Source organism: Oncorhynchus mykiss, chromosome 2, assembly GCF_057628025.1.
Source record: "Oncorhynchus mykiss isolate SJ-2025 chromosome 2, ASM5762802v1, whole genome shotgun sequence".
Classification (NCBI taxonomy): Eukaryota; Metazoa; Chordata; class Actinopteri; order Salmoniformes; family Salmonidae; genus Oncorhynchus; species Oncorhynchus mykiss.
The window spans coordinates 24,870,001-24,887,184 of NC_143023.1; the positions used below are offsets into that span (position 1 = coordinate 24,870,001).

General features: G+C 43.8%; 1 protein-coding gene across 8 annotated transcripts in view; it reads right to left on the reverse strand.

The window, feature by feature from the left end:
• The window catches only part of LOC110539098 (adhesion G protein-coupled receptor B1), a 111,370-nt gene that overhangs the window by 34,328 nt on the left and 59,858 nt on the right, over positions 1 to 17,184 (reverse strand). For 4 of the 8 annotated variants that reach the window (XM_090193768.1, XM_090193759.1, XM_090193748.1 and 1 more), the window contains exons 3-13: positions 12,522 to 12,674; positions 10,495 to 10,620; positions 9,589 to 9,759; positions 9,026 to 9,190; positions 7,893 to 8,057; positions 7,614 to 7,778; positions 4,784 to 4,885; positions 2,949 to 3,055; positions 2,394 to 2,588; positions 2,114 to 2,182; positions 874 to 982 (exon numbers count right to left, since the gene is read on the reverse strand). In XM_090193768.1, the coding sequence (XP_090049894.1) occupies positions 874 to 982; positions 2,114 to 2,182; positions 2,394 to 2,588; positions 2,949 to 3,055; positions 4,784 to 4,885; positions 7,614 to 7,778; positions 7,893 to 8,057; positions 9,026 to 9,190; positions 9,589 to 9,759; positions 10,495 to 10,620; positions 12,522 to 12,674 (1,527 nt within the window). Of the gene's footprint in view, positions 1 to 873; positions 983 to 2,113; positions 2,183 to 2,393; positions 2,589 to 2,948; positions 3,056 to 4,783; positions 4,886 to 7,613; positions 7,779 to 7,892; positions 8,058 to 9,025; positions 9,206 to 9,588; positions 9,760 to 10,494; positions 10,621 to 12,521; positions 12,675 to 17,184 lie in introns of all 8 variants that reach the window. The other 4 variants (XM_090193764.1, XM_090193752.1, XM_090193744.1 and 1 more) reach the window with 1 other exon arrangement.

Here is a 17,184-nt window from a genome sequence, read left to right on the forward strand (position 1 = left end):
GTACACACTGTGCCATGTTTATCTGCAGGTCAGCGAGAAGCCAAGCGCCTGCCGGTGTGATGTTTTATGAATATTATATGCTGCGTGAAACAGAGGAGTTCACAGTCACGGTGTTCATGTGTATGTGTGTGTGTCCGCGCGTGCGTATGTGTGAGTCCATGTGCAAGCAGAAGTTCACAGTCAGATTGTGAGTGTGATTTTAGGCTCGCTTGAGACACAACCCACTGGGAACATACGTCAATTCAACGCATATTCCACGTCGGTTGAAATGATGTGGAAACAATGTTGATTCAACCAGTGTGTGCCCAGTGGGAACAGCCCAGGATGTCTGTTCTATAGCCCTGTTTGGTTTGTGGGTGGTACCCAGGGGGAATGGCAATATTTAGACCTCCTTGCTCACACCCTCTGTTCTGATTCCAAAAGACATAGAGAGGCGGTACTGACTGAACCAGTGAGATCCACACACACCAGACACAACGCTAACAGATGAGATCCCCTAGTGTCCTGGCTGGGTGCATATCCAATTCAGATTATACAGCTCTGGAATACTGCCAATGTGGCTATGCCTGCTTTCCACCATGGCCTAAAGACCTAGTATTAGCTAGGAGAAAAACACATAGTTCAATAGGATAAGTCCACATTGAACGAACAAAGGCTCAGCTGTCTGAAAACATTACAAGCCATCGAATCCTTGCTTTCTCCATCTTTGTTTACACAATCCCTGCCAAAGAGCATTGAAGAAGAGGATCCAAAGTCCCTCCCTCAGACCTCCTACTCCAATGAGCTTTGTAGGAATTCAGGACATGCAATTTGAGAAGAATTGTGGACCCAAATACACAGCCAAAGAGACAAAGGTCAAAGGAAAAAGCTTACCTAAGTTATCGGTGACCTCAACCATGTCCTGGAAGTCTTTCATCCTAAGACCGTAGACGTCCACAAAGTCTTCCACCAACCGGAACAGCTCCTTGATGTTAGGACCCAACTGAGAGAGACAAGGAGAAGACAAATAGAGAGAGAGAGAAGAGAGAGAGAGAGAGAGAGAGAGAGAGAGAAAGAGAGAGGAGAGAGAGAGAGAGACATTGTTGCATTGTTACAACACTGTATATATATATATATATATGACATTTGTAATGTCTTTATTATTTTGAAGCTTCTGTATGTGTAATGTTTACTGTTAATTTTGATAGTTTATTTCACTTTTGTATATTATCTACCTGACTTGCTTTGGCAATGTTAACACATGTTTCCCATGCCAATAAAGCCCCTTGAATTGAATTGAATTGAGAGAGAGCGAGAGAGAGAGAGAGAGAGAGAGAAGAGAGAGAGAGAAGAGAGAGCGGAGAGAGAGAGAGAATAGAGAGAGGAGAGAGAGAGAAGAGAGAGAGGAGAGAGAGATGAGAGAGAGAGAAGAGAAGAGAGAGAGAAGAGAGAGAGAGAGAGATAGAGAGGATAGTGTGAGAGAGAGAGAGAGAGAGAGCGAGAGAGAGAGGGAGAGAGAGAGAAAGAGAGAGAGAGAGAGAGAGAGAGAGAGAGAGAGAGTGAGAGAGGAGAGAGAGAGAGAGAGAGAGGGAGAGAGAGAGTGAGGGAGAGAGAGTGAAGAGAGAGAGAGAGAGAGAGAGAGAGAGGGGGGGGGAGAGAGAGAGAGAGAGGAGAGTGAGAGAGAGAGAGAGAGAGAGAGAGAGAGAGAGAGAGAGAGAGAGAGAGAGCGAGAGAGAGAGAGGGAGAGAGAGAGAGAGAGAGAGAGAGAGAGAGAGAGAGAGAGAGAGAAAGAAAGAGAGAGAGAGAGAGAGAGAGAGAGAGAGAGAGAGAGAGAGAGAGAGAGAGAGGAGACAAGAGGACTGATGATTCATGGAGCGAACGCCAAACAGACACCCAATGTTCAAATGCATCACACACCATCCATATATCTCCCAGGAGACTGGCATGATGTCACTATGATGCCAACGGCTAGACACAAAGGCACCAGAGAATAGTCATTGAAATGATCTCTGTACAACACATGGCCGACACACATCAAGAAGAAGCACAAACTGTGACCAAGCATGCTAGCTCATGTGTGTGCATAAAGAAGCGCCAGTGAGTCTGTGAGAAGAAGAGAAAGAGACCAACTCACCAGTTGTGCTTCTTCCCATCTCTCTCTGTTCTCCTCCATCAGCAGGTTACTGACTGACTGGACAAAGTTCTGTGATCCAGTAGAGAAGGAAGAGAAAGGGAGCGAGGAAGCCATGAGACATTACTCTAAACCATTAGCCATCAATTGACCTACTACAAACACTCCCTCCAGCCATTTCTTTAACACCAGTCAATTCTAAATGTAGCCCTGACCCAAACCCAAACCTAATGACCTAATGACCTAATGACTTCCAATCCAAACACATGCTCCCTCCTCTTACTCTCATGTCTGCATTGCTGGGGCTGTTGTAGGCCCTTCTGAATATCTCTGTCATGTTCTTCAGTACGTCCACTATGGCCAGCAAGTCTCCACTGTAGCTGGTCCCATCGCTGGACGTCACCCTGAGCTTGGTCATCACCTCTGAAACTCCATCCCCCACAAGCCCCCGCTGGGCCTTGGACAGGTGTTCCCGAGTCTGTGGAGGAAAGGTATGAGTGAAACACTCAGAAAATATCACCACTGAATAGAGGTGATCTTCTGATCACTAACATACATTTCCTGTCTGTCTTCTTAATTTGGTCTTGACCATTTATGGTTTGTTAGTAACACCTCACTGGTCACACACTGGTTGAATCAACATTGTTTCCATGTCATTTCAATGAAATTACATTGCGCCAACGTGGAAAAGACGTTGAATTGTCATCTGTGCCCAGTGAGATGTATTTAACTGAGCAGGCAACATTTGTCAAATGGCATCCTATGGATTCTTTGTAGCTTCTGTTTCCAGATGTACAAGAGTACAGTTTCAATCGTTGATCATCTCTCTGGTACTCACCAGTGTTTGGATGCTGCGGTAGTCATTGGAGATACACTTCATATAAGTGGGGTTCTCCCAGTAGGCTATTCCCTCGTCATCCAGAGTGCACCGCCTCAGGATCAGCCCTGGATGGGGACACAGACTGGGGAGTTAACATCACTAGAACCGTGGGATCCTAGAGGCATAACCCATCCTAAGCCAAGTCATGTCTTATGGATATCCCTCTGGCTCGGTGTTGATAGGGAAGGTTAGTAAGGGTTTGCTCTGAAACATGGCTGTAGACTCTTATGGCGTCTAACGTCTGAAGCCATTGGAGTCGACAGCTACAGTGTATTCGGAAAGTATTCAGACCCCTTAACTTTTTTCACATTTTGTTGTTACAGCCTTGTTCTAAAATTCATTCAGTATTTTTTTCCCTCATCGATCGACACAAAATACTGCAAAATGACAAAGCAAAAACATGTTTTTAGAATGTTTTGCAGAAATACCTTATTTACTTATAGTAAATATTCAGACCCTTTTCTATGAGACTCGAAATTGAGCTCAGATTAATTATATTTTCATTGATCATCCTTAAGATGTTTCTACAACTTCATTGGAGTCAACTTGTGGTAAATTAAACTGATTGGACATTATTTGGAAAGGCACACACCTGTCTATATAAGGTCCCACAGTTGACAGTGGATGTCAGAGCAAAAACCAACCCATGAGGTCAAAGGAATTGTCTGTGGAGCCCCGAGACAGGATTGTGTGGAGGCACATACATGTCTGCAGCATTGAAGGTCGACAAGAACACAGTGGCCTCCATAATTCTCAAATGGAAGAAGTTTGGAATCACCAATACTCTTCCTAGAGCTGGCCGCCCGGCCAAACTGAGCAATCAGGGGTGAAAGGTCCTGGTCAGAGAGTTGACAAAGAACCCAATGGTCACTCTGACAGAGCTCCAGAGTTCCTCTGTGGAATTGGGGGAACCTTCCAGAAGGCCAAACATCTCTGCAGAACTCCACCAATCAGGTCTTTATGGTAGAGTGGCCAGACAGAAGCTACTCCTCAGTAAAAGGCACATGACAGCCCACATGGAGTTTCCCAAACAGTACCTAGAAATCTTTGGTCTGAATGCCAAGCATCACGTGTGGAGGAAACCTGGCACAATCCCTACAGTAAAGCATGGTGGTGGCAACATCATGCTGTGGGGAGGTCTTTCAGCGGCAGGGACTAGGAGACTAGTCAGGATTGAGGGAAAGATGAACTGAGCAAAGTACAGAGAGATCCTTCATGAAAACCTGCTCCACATGCTAAGTACGTCAGATTGGGGCGAAAGTTCACCTTCCAACAGGACAATGACCTTAAGCACACAGCAAAGACAACACAGGACTGGCTTCAGGACAAGTCTCTGAAAGTCCTTTAGTGGCCCAGCCAGAGCCCGGATTTGAACCCGATCAAACTTCTCTATAGTGACCTGAAAATAGCTTTGCAGCGACGCTCCCCATCTAACCTGACAGAGCTTGAGAGAATATGTAGAGACGAATGGGAGAAATTCGATTGTCATCCCCAAGATTGTCATGTATTGTCATCCCCAAGAAGACTCGAGGCTGTAGTAAATGCGATAGGTACTTCAACAAAGTACTGAGTATTGGGTCTAAATACTTATATAAATGTAATATTTCAGTTGTTATTGTTTTTGCAAACATCTAGCTTTTTCATTCTGGGGTATTGTGCGTAGACTGATGAGGGATTTAAAAAAATATATATTTTAGAAATAGGCTGTAATGTAACAAAATGTGAGAAAGTCAAGGGGTCTGAATACATTCCGAATGCACTTAATGTCTCAGGGTAAAAGGGAGGTAGCTCACCATTGGCATTGGGAGGGCAGCGTACGGCTGCTGTGTCCCCTGCTGGAGTCATTTTCCACACTACGTTGGAGAAGTTCTCTTCTGCACAGATCTCATGAGGCTCTGCACCAAAACCAATCAGAACAAACATCAGTAGTATACCAATCTGAGTGTCAAATGGGTCGTTCCACAGGTTCAGTGCCTTTTCAGAAGTGTAACTTTGTTTGATTTCACAACATGTGTACATTCTGTCATAAAGGGCATATGTTCACAATTTCCCATCTCAAGAGGTTAAATAATGAAAAGACTAGTAAGTGCCAAATAAAGTAACAGGGTTTCCTTTTAAATCAGCCATGAATCCCCTTTTGACAGAAGCTTGTTGGGTGCAACAGGGAGTGGCAATTAAATGCAATCTTCACAAAAAAATATTCTAGCCTGTCCATTGTCACAACGTGGCCCTTTTGAGCGTATATCATGGCTTCCCCCTCTCTTACTCTCTCTCCCACCCCAGGTTTTACAACAGTCATACATTCCTGGTAGAAACTCTCTTACTGCCATGGAGTATTGAGGGAGAGAGCCTATGGAGAACAAAGACATTATTCTTGCCAAAACTCCTAATCCCCAAAATTGGAGAAATAAACAACATTTCTATTTTTGAGAATGTTGAAGTATTCAACTGTATGTATGTAGTTAATCCACTCTGAGTTTCCTGCTCTTGAACTGTCCCCACCCCTTTCCTTTGTCTACCAAGCCATCACATCGGCTTAGCCCACTAGGGATTTTTCTATCATGTCAGTAACCAATGTATGTGTGTTTATGTAATTCTGAGATTGAATCGAATTGATTAGTTAGTAAATAAATAAATAAGCCAATTTGTATATCACTGATTCATAACTTGTGCTAGGGTTCGTGCAGATATCCCAATGTTTGCGACATTCAGTAAGGAGACAGATGAGGTAATAATACATTAATAAGTGAACATATTAGGGAAATAAATACTCTTTAATTATTTTCCCGTGGTGCCCCGACTTCCTAGTTAATTAAAGTCACATGATTAGTTTAATCACGTAAGGAATAATTACACATAGAGAATTGATTTGAGTCTTCACATTTTATGATAGTCAACCCTACAACACTATCTATGGGTATCAGGGTTGACGTGTTATCCTCGACCCACTCAGTTTTCTGCCACAAAATACCAGAAAAATGCCAAAAATAGTTAAAACAGCTCACCTTCTTCTACACTATGATTTTATTATAAGATGTTCATTGTTTCTATTGAAAAGAAAATAGGAATAGTTTCACTAAATGAGTGATTCGTTTCACTAAATTAAAACGAGAGTTCAGTTCATGTAACAGGGTTGACCATAAAATGAGAGTTCAGTTCATATAACATGGTTGACCATAAAATGAGAGTTCAGTTCACATAACAGGGTTGACCATAAAATGAGGGACACTAATCACATGAAATAAATAATAATCTTCAGAAATGACTTTTTGTCAAAGCAACAAAATAACTAGGTTTTTACAATGATTGTGAAACTTGGAGACATTTTGGGGCTAAGTGGGTTTAAAATGACATAAAACATAACGGAGGGTTAACGGAGGACGTGTCAAAATGCTGCATTTTTGTACTTTGGCAAGCCTTTTTCATATTCAAAATTAGATTTCTCGAATTCTCCATCTGGTCTACATTAAAGGGCACTTAATTTAAATCTAGAATCCTTAATTGAAACAATAACAAAGCTGTCACCCCGCCTGTGTTCTGGTAAAAAGCTGAGTGATGGACCTGGATAAATGTAACCACTCTCAAATTCAATAACAGAGCTATGAGTGCAAGGACTGATCATCCATAATATCAAAATGATACTTTTAACCATGTTTTGAAGCTATACTGTGTTTTACTATACTGTATACAATTTACACTGTTTCCAAACGGTATAGTAAAACATGCTTCTATTTTGGGTTCTGATGGAGTATGAGAGTTGAATTAAGCTCATGAGGCTATATAAGCTATATTCTTCAAGAATCAATGGGTATTTACTGTATCATTCATTTATAAGTCTAAAATGGATGTAGCAACTCAGGATACCAGCTTTAATATAGCAGGTTTTTTAATGGCAATATTGGTGCACAACTTCTACTTAAATATCAAAAGGGACACAAAAGGCACTCATTTTGTGGAACAACCCAAATGTGTTCCATTTTGAAAAAGAGGAAGATATTCAAAGATTTGTTAAGTAAATATGAGATACAGGATGTACAGTATAATAAAAAATGACAGATTGCAGATTGCAGCTCTGAAGGAGATGAGTGCTATTCTTCTAAGTATTTATCTGCCATTGGTTTTCTCTCTCTCCCTCCCTCCCTCCCTCTCTCTCTCCCTCTCCAACACACCTGCTGACTCAAACTCAAACTGAATGCTCGGCTATGAAAAGCCAACTGACATTTTCTCTGACCTGCTGACCTGTTGCACCCTCTACATCCACAGTGATAATTATTATTTGACCCTGCTGGTTATCTATGAATGTTTGAACATATTGAAGAACGATCTGGCCGTAATGGCCATGTACTCTTATAATCTCCACCTGCCACAGCCAGAAGAGGACAGGCCACCCCTCAGAGCATAGTTCCTCTCTAGCTTTCTTCCTAGGTTCCTGCCTTTCAAGGGAAGTTTTCCTAGCCACCATGCTTCGACATCTGCATTGCCTGACTTTGGGGTTTTAGGATGGGTTTCTGTAGAAGCAGTTTGTAACATCAGCTGATGTAAAGAGGGCTTTATAAATACATTTGATTGGTTGATTGATTGAGTAAGAGCACACCTTTCCATGACTGTTTTTTGACTACTCACCTGGACACCGCTTCTCATTGCAGCGTCGCACCTCCTCCCGATCTCCAGGACAATTTTCACCCCCAAAGAAGGGCCCATAGCAAATCCTCTGTCTCTGTTGGCTCCCTCCGCCACATGTCTTGGTGCAGCCCACCCACGACGTCCAAGGATGCCACTTCCCCTCCACTAAGACACAGAACACAGCTCAAATGGTTAAGATCAGGATAGGTGGATAGTAAACTAATCCTAGATCTGTCCCTCTGGGAAACTTCTACACAGAGTTTTGACAGCAGATGTTACCTGGGCACTCCCGTAGGAAGCAGTCTCTGGTCTCTATCCACTCCCCGCGACACTCTGATCCTCCGTACGAAGGTCCGTTACACTCTCTGATGCGCTGCATGGTCCCGTTGGAGCAGGACGCAGAGCATGAACCCCAATTAGCCCACTCATTCCACACTCCATCAACTGGGACAGCAGAGAGAGAGAGAGAGAGAGCAGAGAGGGAGAAGGGTATGGGAGACATGAAGAGGGAGAGAGAGGGACAGAGAGAGAGAGAGAGCAGAGGGAGAGGGAGAGGGGTATGGGAGACAGGAAGAGGGAGAGAGAGAGAGAGAGCGAGAGAGAGAGAGAGAAAGAGAGAGAGAGAGACACATTGGGGAGAATTAACAAAAAAACAGAGCAAACTAGAATGCTATTTGGCCTTAAACAGGGAGTACACAGTGGCAGAATACCTGGCCACTGTGACTGACCCAAACTTAAGGAAAGCTTTGACTATGTACAGACTCAGTGAGCATAGCCTTGCTATTGAGAAAGGCCGCCGTAGGCAGACATGGCTCTCAAGAGAAGACAGGCTATGTGCTCACTGCCCACAAAATGAGATGGAAACTGAGCTGCACTTCCTAACCTCCTGCCCAATGTATGACCATATTAGAGAGACATATTTCCCTCAGATTACACAGATCCACAAAGAATTCTTAAACAAATCCAATTTTGATAAACTCCCATATCTACTGGGTGAAATTCCACAGTGTGCCATCACAGCATCAAGATTTGTGACCTGTTGCCACAAGAAAAGGGCAACCAGTGAAGAACAAACACCATTGTAAATACAACCCATAGAGAGAGAGTGAGACAGAGAAACAGAGAGAGAGAGAGAGAGAGAGATCAAGGTTACTTCTGTACATGTATTAGTTTGTCTACGTCTCTGTGTGCATAATGCAACGTACACACATTGTACAGGGTAAAAGCCTTCATCCCTCATACATAAACAAGAACCTTTTCAAATGACCTTCTCAGGGATAATTTGTCTCTGTAATTAACTGTAGACGTGACTGCCATGATGACTGAAGTTGTCAAAAGTAGTGCACTATATAGTGAATAGGGTGCCATTTTGGACACAGATGAGTAAGAATCCAGTAAGAAATCTGTGTCACCTGGGCAGACAGCGATGTTGCAGAACTTGGTCTGTTTCTCCGGCCCCATACAGGGGTCTCCCCCAAACTGAGGGGGCTTGCAGCTTCGCGTGCGATCCCGGTAACCACGGCCGCAGGTTGACGAACACAAGCTCCATGGCGACCACTCGTCCCAAGTCCCGTGCACTGCAATCAGAGCGGCTAGGGTATGATTTATAGAGAGAACCACACAGACCTTCACCACGACAACAACAACAATAACATCAACTCCAAAACACATAAACATCCAACACTCTATGGTACAAACCAGCCTGTTGCCATAATGCAGTCACAAGCATCCTTCTCTCAGTGCCTTCATGGTTCTCCTGTGTAGACTACTCTAACCTTACTTCAGTGTTTAATGTATTCACCTGCATAGTTCCATATTAATGTCCTGGTCTGGAGCGTTACTGTCTGTTACGAAAGAAAAGCCCCAGGATGCATTGCACAGAGAGGTTGGGTAAAGCGGAGCCAGGAGAGGGCTGGAGACGAGGGGCAGCAAGGAGGCAGCCGGGGGGGTGGGGTGGGGGGGGGGCTCAGCTTACCTGGACAGACGGCAGAGTTGTTGCAGGGCCTCTGCTCTCGGAGCGTGCCGCTGCACTGGGTGCTGTAGGAGGAGGAGACACAGAAACGCGTGCGGCTCTGCCAGCCCTCACCGCACGTGGCCGAACACACACTCCACGACGACCACTCCTCACCTGACGCAGCCTGGTCCACTGAGGGGAAGGGAGGGAGGGAGGGAAGGGATGATCCAGGGTGGAGGGGGGAGGAGAAGGGCCGAAACTAATTATCATGCAGGAACAGCCTCCCATTGGCCAAAATAGGAAGGGATGTGGCATGGTTTGGCGTAGAGGAGATTCTGTGCTGCCAGGCTCTCTGAGCTCTGATTCCATATCCTTAGCATTGACTTGACATACAGAGGAAGGCAATGTGATTGGCTACTGGATATGTCAATAATTTCCCTGGCTGCCATGACTGCCCAATGCATTCAGCAGACCCGGTCAGTCAGTCAAGCCTAGTCTGACCAATGGGAAAGGTTGGTCAGTCATGGCTGTCCAATGGGGAAGCAGGGGTGAGGGGGGGACCTGATTTGCTAATTCAGCGTAGGCATCATTCATAGAGAGGAAAGACTTATCCACTTTTCAAGACAGGACACAATCTCCAGTATAGCAGCTACATTCAAAACCTCACAAAAGTACAAAACAGCAAACAGTTTCACCCGATTTATTCAGGGTCCATGTTGGAATTAGTGCTGTGGCACTTAGGCAAGAAGGAGTTTGGGAGATTTTGATGGATGTACAGGCCTATGTGAGGGAGGGATTCAGGGATAGCTAGCTATAGCCTTGGTGCAGTGACAGACTATAATGGTAGGAGGTGGTCCTGTGTGGTCTGTGACCCAAGCGGCTGTTAGAGACTGATGCATGGGCTCCCTCTGCGTCCTGTTGTCTTACCTGTCTGTGGGGCCTGCTGTCCGCCGCCACCGCCTCGCGTCTTGTCTACCTCGCCACCGCCGCCATCACGCTTGCGGCTGTCCACGGAGCGAAGTGATTGGCTGCGAGAGAGATGACGGCCTTTGCCTAGAGGGGTGGGGCAAGTCCAGGGGGGAGGGGTTAGCAACTTAACCACCAATGGCATTTTGTTTTTGGGACACAACCGTGACGTGATTGGTCACCCAGAAGAGCATCAGCCAAACTTGGGAATTTTGTAATGGAAAACAAGGTGTGGTGTGTGATTGTGTTTGTGTATTTACTGTGTCTCTCGCTGTCTTTTTTGACTTTGGAACCGTGTTTGTCATTGCTCAAACATTTGGAATTCTGACATTGATCACAATCTATCAATATACCTATAGTTCTGAAGACTGGAAGAGTGATACAGAGCTATTGGAAGCCCTATTCCTAAGTCCTCCTTACTTCTATAGAATGGATTATATGCACATTGCAGTGTGAGGGATTCTTCAGTCTCTTTCTTAAGAGTTATGCTTTTGTATTTGCCTTGAGAGGTTGACTATGTCCAAATAATAGCATCGATCAAAGTCCCCTTTCCAACATGGCCTCCTTACATTACAAGAATGACTTGTTGGACGGAAGAGAGTGGAGGGAATAAAGGACAAGAGAAAATAAAAGTACAGAGAGAAATAACAGAGAAATGAGATTGAGAGAAGAAGAACAAAAGAGAAAGAGAGTCAAAGAGATACAGACATAGATATTTAGATTGAGACGGGGACACACACATGCCCACATATACACACTAGTGGTGCGCAGGTCAGCTGTTTGTTCACACACACCCGGATTTGCTAATAACCCATCGGCAACACAACACACGTGATAAAGTGAAAATCTGAGGCCCGCATCAGACCCTAGAAAATGCGCTGTAGTCTATAGTCAGAGACGATGGGAGTTGTTTTTGATAAGGGGTAAAGGATTTATTTTTGCCTGATTTAGCTATGTTCCTGCTTTATAATTCACAACATTTTGGTAGGTTGGGCTGTGAATACAACCCAACATGTTTCTGATCAAATTTCAGTTTGGCTGGATGCATATTTTATCGAGTTGAAATACTATCAGGTTTTGTGATGCTGAAAAATATTGCACCTCTACAGACGGTATCTGACTGCGCATTCTCTCAAGATGCTCAAAGAAAGAAATCATATTTCACCTGCATTTGGTGTGACATTTTACTGCAAGAAATGCTTGGTTCTGCAGGAGTTAATATCAAGGCTATGTGAGAGTTTATAGACCTACAGTCAGTGTCCAGATGTCAGTTTCCATTTAACTCATCTGAACAGTAGGCTACAGTTCCCTTGACGTGCAATAGGCCTATTTCAAGTCCCCATCTTGTGACTGTTGAATTTGTATAGCGTCTCACAATCACCACACATAACATTGCCGGCATTGCTATCATCCTATGACCACTTCACCAAATCTTTCCCAAACATGACTTTTCTGGCCTCCCTTCTCTCTATTTTCAACTCTCTTTTTTGCAGCTTTTCTCTTATTGAATCACAGAAAACTCTGACGTTGACCTTTTTGCCTCCGTGGATTGACGTGAACTTTTTCTGCCTGTTCCCAAAAACATTTGGTGTTTGGTGTGTAGACTATTTGGCACGTGTATATTTAGGCCCTAAAGCTTAGGCTTGGGGCACGAAAGCCAGATAGTCGAAAATAACGAAATAAAAATGTAGCCTATTGATAAAAAATTACACAAGAATTATACATTTATGGAATTGTTAAGGTATTGTTTTCTCTTTATTCAACTCTCCTGCCACCCACCTGCATTTCATCCACACAATATGTCATGACCTAAACATGCCCATCCCACAGATATAACTGTAGGGATATACCTGCTGGGACTGCAGGTTATGAGTCAACCCGCACATCACTTATGCACACACACTCACATACACACACACACACAGAAACAAACACATACATATATGTACGCACACACATAGTTGGGGCAATGTCTTTGTTAAGCTCACCACTGCAGGGCTGAGGGTTACAGGGCCTTCCCTCCTCCAATACTCCCTCACACATCTCCTCCGGGGGAGATTGACAGGTACGGCTCCGGGTCTGAACGCCACCACCACAGTCACTGCTGCACTCCTTCCACTCCGCCCACACACTCCAGCCACCTGTAGAGGCAGACACACACACACACACACACACACACACACACACACACACACACACACACACACACACACACACACACACACACACACACAGTTAGCCACTGTTTTTGTGCAAAACGTCCCTTTAAATTAAAACATAAAGGTGTACAGGAGTGATAAATGTCATTGTAATTTCAGAATCCATGTCCAGCAATTCTCATTTGAGGGTGCTCCATTAAGATATGGCTGCTGTTATGAGGAAGAGGAGGAGGAGGAGGAGCGTATAAATAGCAGCAGCTGAATGGTCTTCTTCTTTTAGCCTGCATCCCAAATGGTACCCTATTCCCTATATAGTGCATTGGGCCCTGATCAAAAGTAATGCACTATATAGGGGATAGGGTAGCATTTGGGACACCGCCCGTGTGTCTTCTCTATGTCCTATAGTTCATGAATGTTTAATGGGGCAGACAGATGCCTTTCAGCTCCCACAGACCCCCACAAATATGTATTAATCTGCATGAATAGAACATGATGCTGGATGACGTCCAGACACACACAGTTTTAATTACTCGCAAATCAGTTTCCTCAGGGCAACCGGTGGGGTGGGGTGAGAAGGAAGGGAGGGCCTTGAAGTGCACAGAGCACTTGAAACAGTTAATTGAGTGGAGAAGAATATATATATATATATATATATATATAGAGAGAGAGAGAGAGAGAGAGAGAGAGAGAGAGAGAGAGAGAGAGGGAGTGAGTGAGAGAAAAGCATCAGAAATGTGTCATTAAAATGCTTTACACCCAGGTAATACAAGGTTTAAAGGAATTCCAAACGTACAATCTAAGGTCAGAGAATAATCCTTTTCAATGGAAAAAAGCCTCAATATTGTTTCTGAATTTAGCTGTTGACTATGCACCACTGAGCACAGTCAATACCCATTTGTTTTCTCCAGGATGACCGACTGAGGCCAGATTGTTTACTTGTGACTGTGAAATTGGATTTGTTTAAGTTTCTGTGACCTGAGTCCATCTCCATCAACCAATCCCAGGCAGCGCTAACAGTAAACCACCAAAACATCCAATGGGAGAACAATAAATAACCCTGCTGCACCACACCAAAACACCCTGTCCACCAGTCAGAGCAAAGTCAAGCACCCACCCAAACAATGACAAGTACAGTACCTCCCCCCTCATACACACACTCAATTTTAAATGCACACTAAAAAGCCCCTCCACCCACTCCACCCAATGCCATTTTAAATGGATGCTTTGTGGCACATTGACTGCTCCTAGGGGCAAATGAAGAGGGTGAAATTATAACAAAATAACCTTCAGCTCCTTTTCCCCATGAATCATTTTGGGCTTATTAGGATGAAAGGCTTCAGCTGATGAATACAGAGAGAATGAGAGAGTGCTGTTTTCGTGGAGGGAAGTGTGTCTGTCAAATAAACGTTTTGGAGAGAGAGAGAGAGAGAGAGAGTAAGAGAAAAAAAAACTCAATTTGCAGATAAGATTATCTCAGAGAAACAACAGAAGAGTATGAACTTTTTTTGTCCAATAATCCCAGTCAGGCAGGGTGGAAGAGGACGGGAGAGAATCATGCAGAGTTTTCTCCTCTGTCCTCAAGGACATTTCATTATGTTCTCAATAATACAGTGGACTTCAATTGTTGGGCTTTACAGCACAGCTCAGCACAGCCTAACCCAGCCTCACGTATCTAAACCCATTGCAGTCTCAGTCACTCCTTCATCACACGAAAACTTCCTCCTCTCTCTCCTCCTCTTTCCTCCCTACTCCCTCTCCGCCTCTGTCCTCCCTCTCTCTTATTGTCTGTTCTTATGTGCTCCCTCTACATATCTCCAAATCTCATACTGTACTTTCTCCTCCCCATATCTCTCAAGCACACATGCACACTCATTAAAATATATGTAGTACAGTTCTCAGTGTGCGTACTGTATGTGTAGTTGTGTGTGTGTGCATGCATGGGTGTCCATCTTTCGTAGTTAACTTCTTCTGAAGTCACCTTCCCCTCCCATTTGAAGCACTGTAACGACTGCACTGGCATTTCCATTACATATCAGGTTCCTGCTCCAACTGAAATCATCAATACCAGGCAAACTCTCCAACCCCCCGGAAAATCACCCCTCTACAATCAATACAGCTAATGTAACCCTATATTGAGAGAGAGGGAGAGAGAGAGAGAGAGAGAGAGAGAGAGAGAGAGAGAGAGAGAGAGAGGGGGGGAGAGAGAGAGTTATATAGAGAGAGAGATATAGAGAGAGAGTTAGAGAGAGAGAGAGAGAGAGAGTTAGAGAGAGAGAGAGAGAGAGAGAGAGAGAGAGAGAGAGAGAGAGAGGGAGGGGGAGAGAGAGAGTTATAGAGAGAGAGAGATAGAGAGAGAGAGTTAGAGAGAGAGAGAGAAAGAGAGTTAGAGAGAGAGAGAGAGAGAGAGAGAGAGAGAGAGAGAGGGAATGAAGGGGCAATGACTGCATAATAAATAAAACTGATAGTTGTCTATCTATGTATGAGTATAATAATGACGGTATGAGTTTCCCTGAATTTATATAGGCTTGTGAGTATTATGTGTACACGTCTGTGTGGCTGCATGTGTGTGTGTGTGTGTGTGTGTGTGTGTGTGTGTGTGTGTGTGTGTGTGTGTGTGTGTGTGTGTGTGTGTGTGTGTGTGTGTGTGTGTGTGTGTGTGTGTGTGCGTGCGTGCGTGCGTGTGTGTGTGTGTATGGCTGTGCGTGTGTGAGTGCGTGGCTGCGCGTGTATGCATACAAGTCTTGTGTGATTAGTGTCTGGGCTGAGTGGCTGTATGGTTGAGCTCTATCAAACGGCTAGTGCTGACACCCAGAGGACATAAGCAGTCAACTGCAGGCTAGAGATAACAGAGAGAGAGAGAGAGAGAGAGAGAGAGAGAGAGACAGAGAGACAGAGAGAGAGAGAGAGAGAGAGAGAGGGAGAGAGAGAGAGAGAAAGACAGAGAGAGAAGGGAGAGAGGGGGAAGGAGAGATAGAGAGAAAGACAGAAAGAGAGAGAGAGAGAGAGAGAGAGAGAGAGAAAGACAGAGAGAGAGAGAGAGAGAAAGACAGAGAGAGAGAGAGAGAGAGAGAGAGAGAGAGAAAAAGACAGAGAGAGCGAGAGAGAAGGGAGATAGGGTAAGGAGAGATAGAGATAAGGAAGAAGAGAGGGTGGCAGGGGTTGAGGAAAGGAAAGTGACAGAGAGATAAGGAGGGAGAGAGAGGGGGATATGCCATATGAAAGCTCATGTGTAAAGTTTGCTAGATTTTCTACATTATCTTTGTCCGCACATGAGAGCACACATCATTGAACATTAATACATTAAAACCTCTTGAAGCTAGGGGGCAGAATTTTCACTTTTGGATAAATAGCATGCCCAATTTCAACTTCCTACTACTCATGCAAAAATAAAAGATATGCATATTATTCATAGATTTGGATAGGAAACACTTTGAAGTTTCTAAAACGGTTTGAATCATGTCTGTGAGTATAACAGAACTTCTGTAGCAGGCAAAACCCTGAAGACTAACTGTTCAGATTTTCTTTTTTCCTCTATGTTCCCTGAAGTGTCTTTGCCATGAGATATTTCATAGGAACCAATTCTCAGTTCCTACCGCTTCCACTGGATGTTACCAGTCTTTGGAATTTGGTTGAGGTTATTCCTTTGTGCAATGAAGAAGAAGGCCAACTCGGAACTGGGGACACTTTTGTGAGTTGCGCAAGATGTGAAAAGCAGCGCTAGTTTGTTTTCTTTCCTGTATTGAATACAGATTGCCCCGTCTACAATTTGATCGATTATTAACCTTAAAAAATACCTAACGTTGTATTACAAAAATAGTTTGAAATATTTTGGCAAAGTTTATAGGCAACTTTTGAAATATTTTGTAGTGACGTTGTGTTTTTGTAAGCTGTTTTTTTCTGGATCAAACACGCTTTATAAATGGACATTTTGGATATATATGGACGGAATTAATCAAACAAAAGGACCATTTGTGATGTTTATGGGACATATTGGAGTGCCAACAAAAGAAGCTCGTCAAAGGTAATTCATGTTTTATATTTTATTTCAGCGTTTTGTGTAGCGCCTGCAGTGTTGAAATATGCCAGCTCCTTTGTTCACTTCTGGTGCAGATGGTGCAGGCTATCAGATAATAGCTTCTTATGCTTTCGCCGAAAAGCATTTTTAAAATCTGACATGTTGGCTGGATTCACAACGAGTGTAGCTTTAATTGAGTATCTTACATGTGTGATTTAATGAAAGTTAGAACTTTATAGCATTTTATTTGAATCGAGACATTTGCATCCCGCCTATCCCTAAGAGGTTTTAAGAGATAGACAGCGGGAACAACCCGTGTATTTTCCTTTAAAAAAGTAATTACCTCGACCACATGTAAATAACACACTTTTCTCATCAATTAAGTAAAGGTCAATGATACTTCACAATATTATAATTTCATTCTCCGTCGTTCTCGCTCTCTCCTCCCTCTCTCTCGTCTTTTCTTCTTCTCTATAT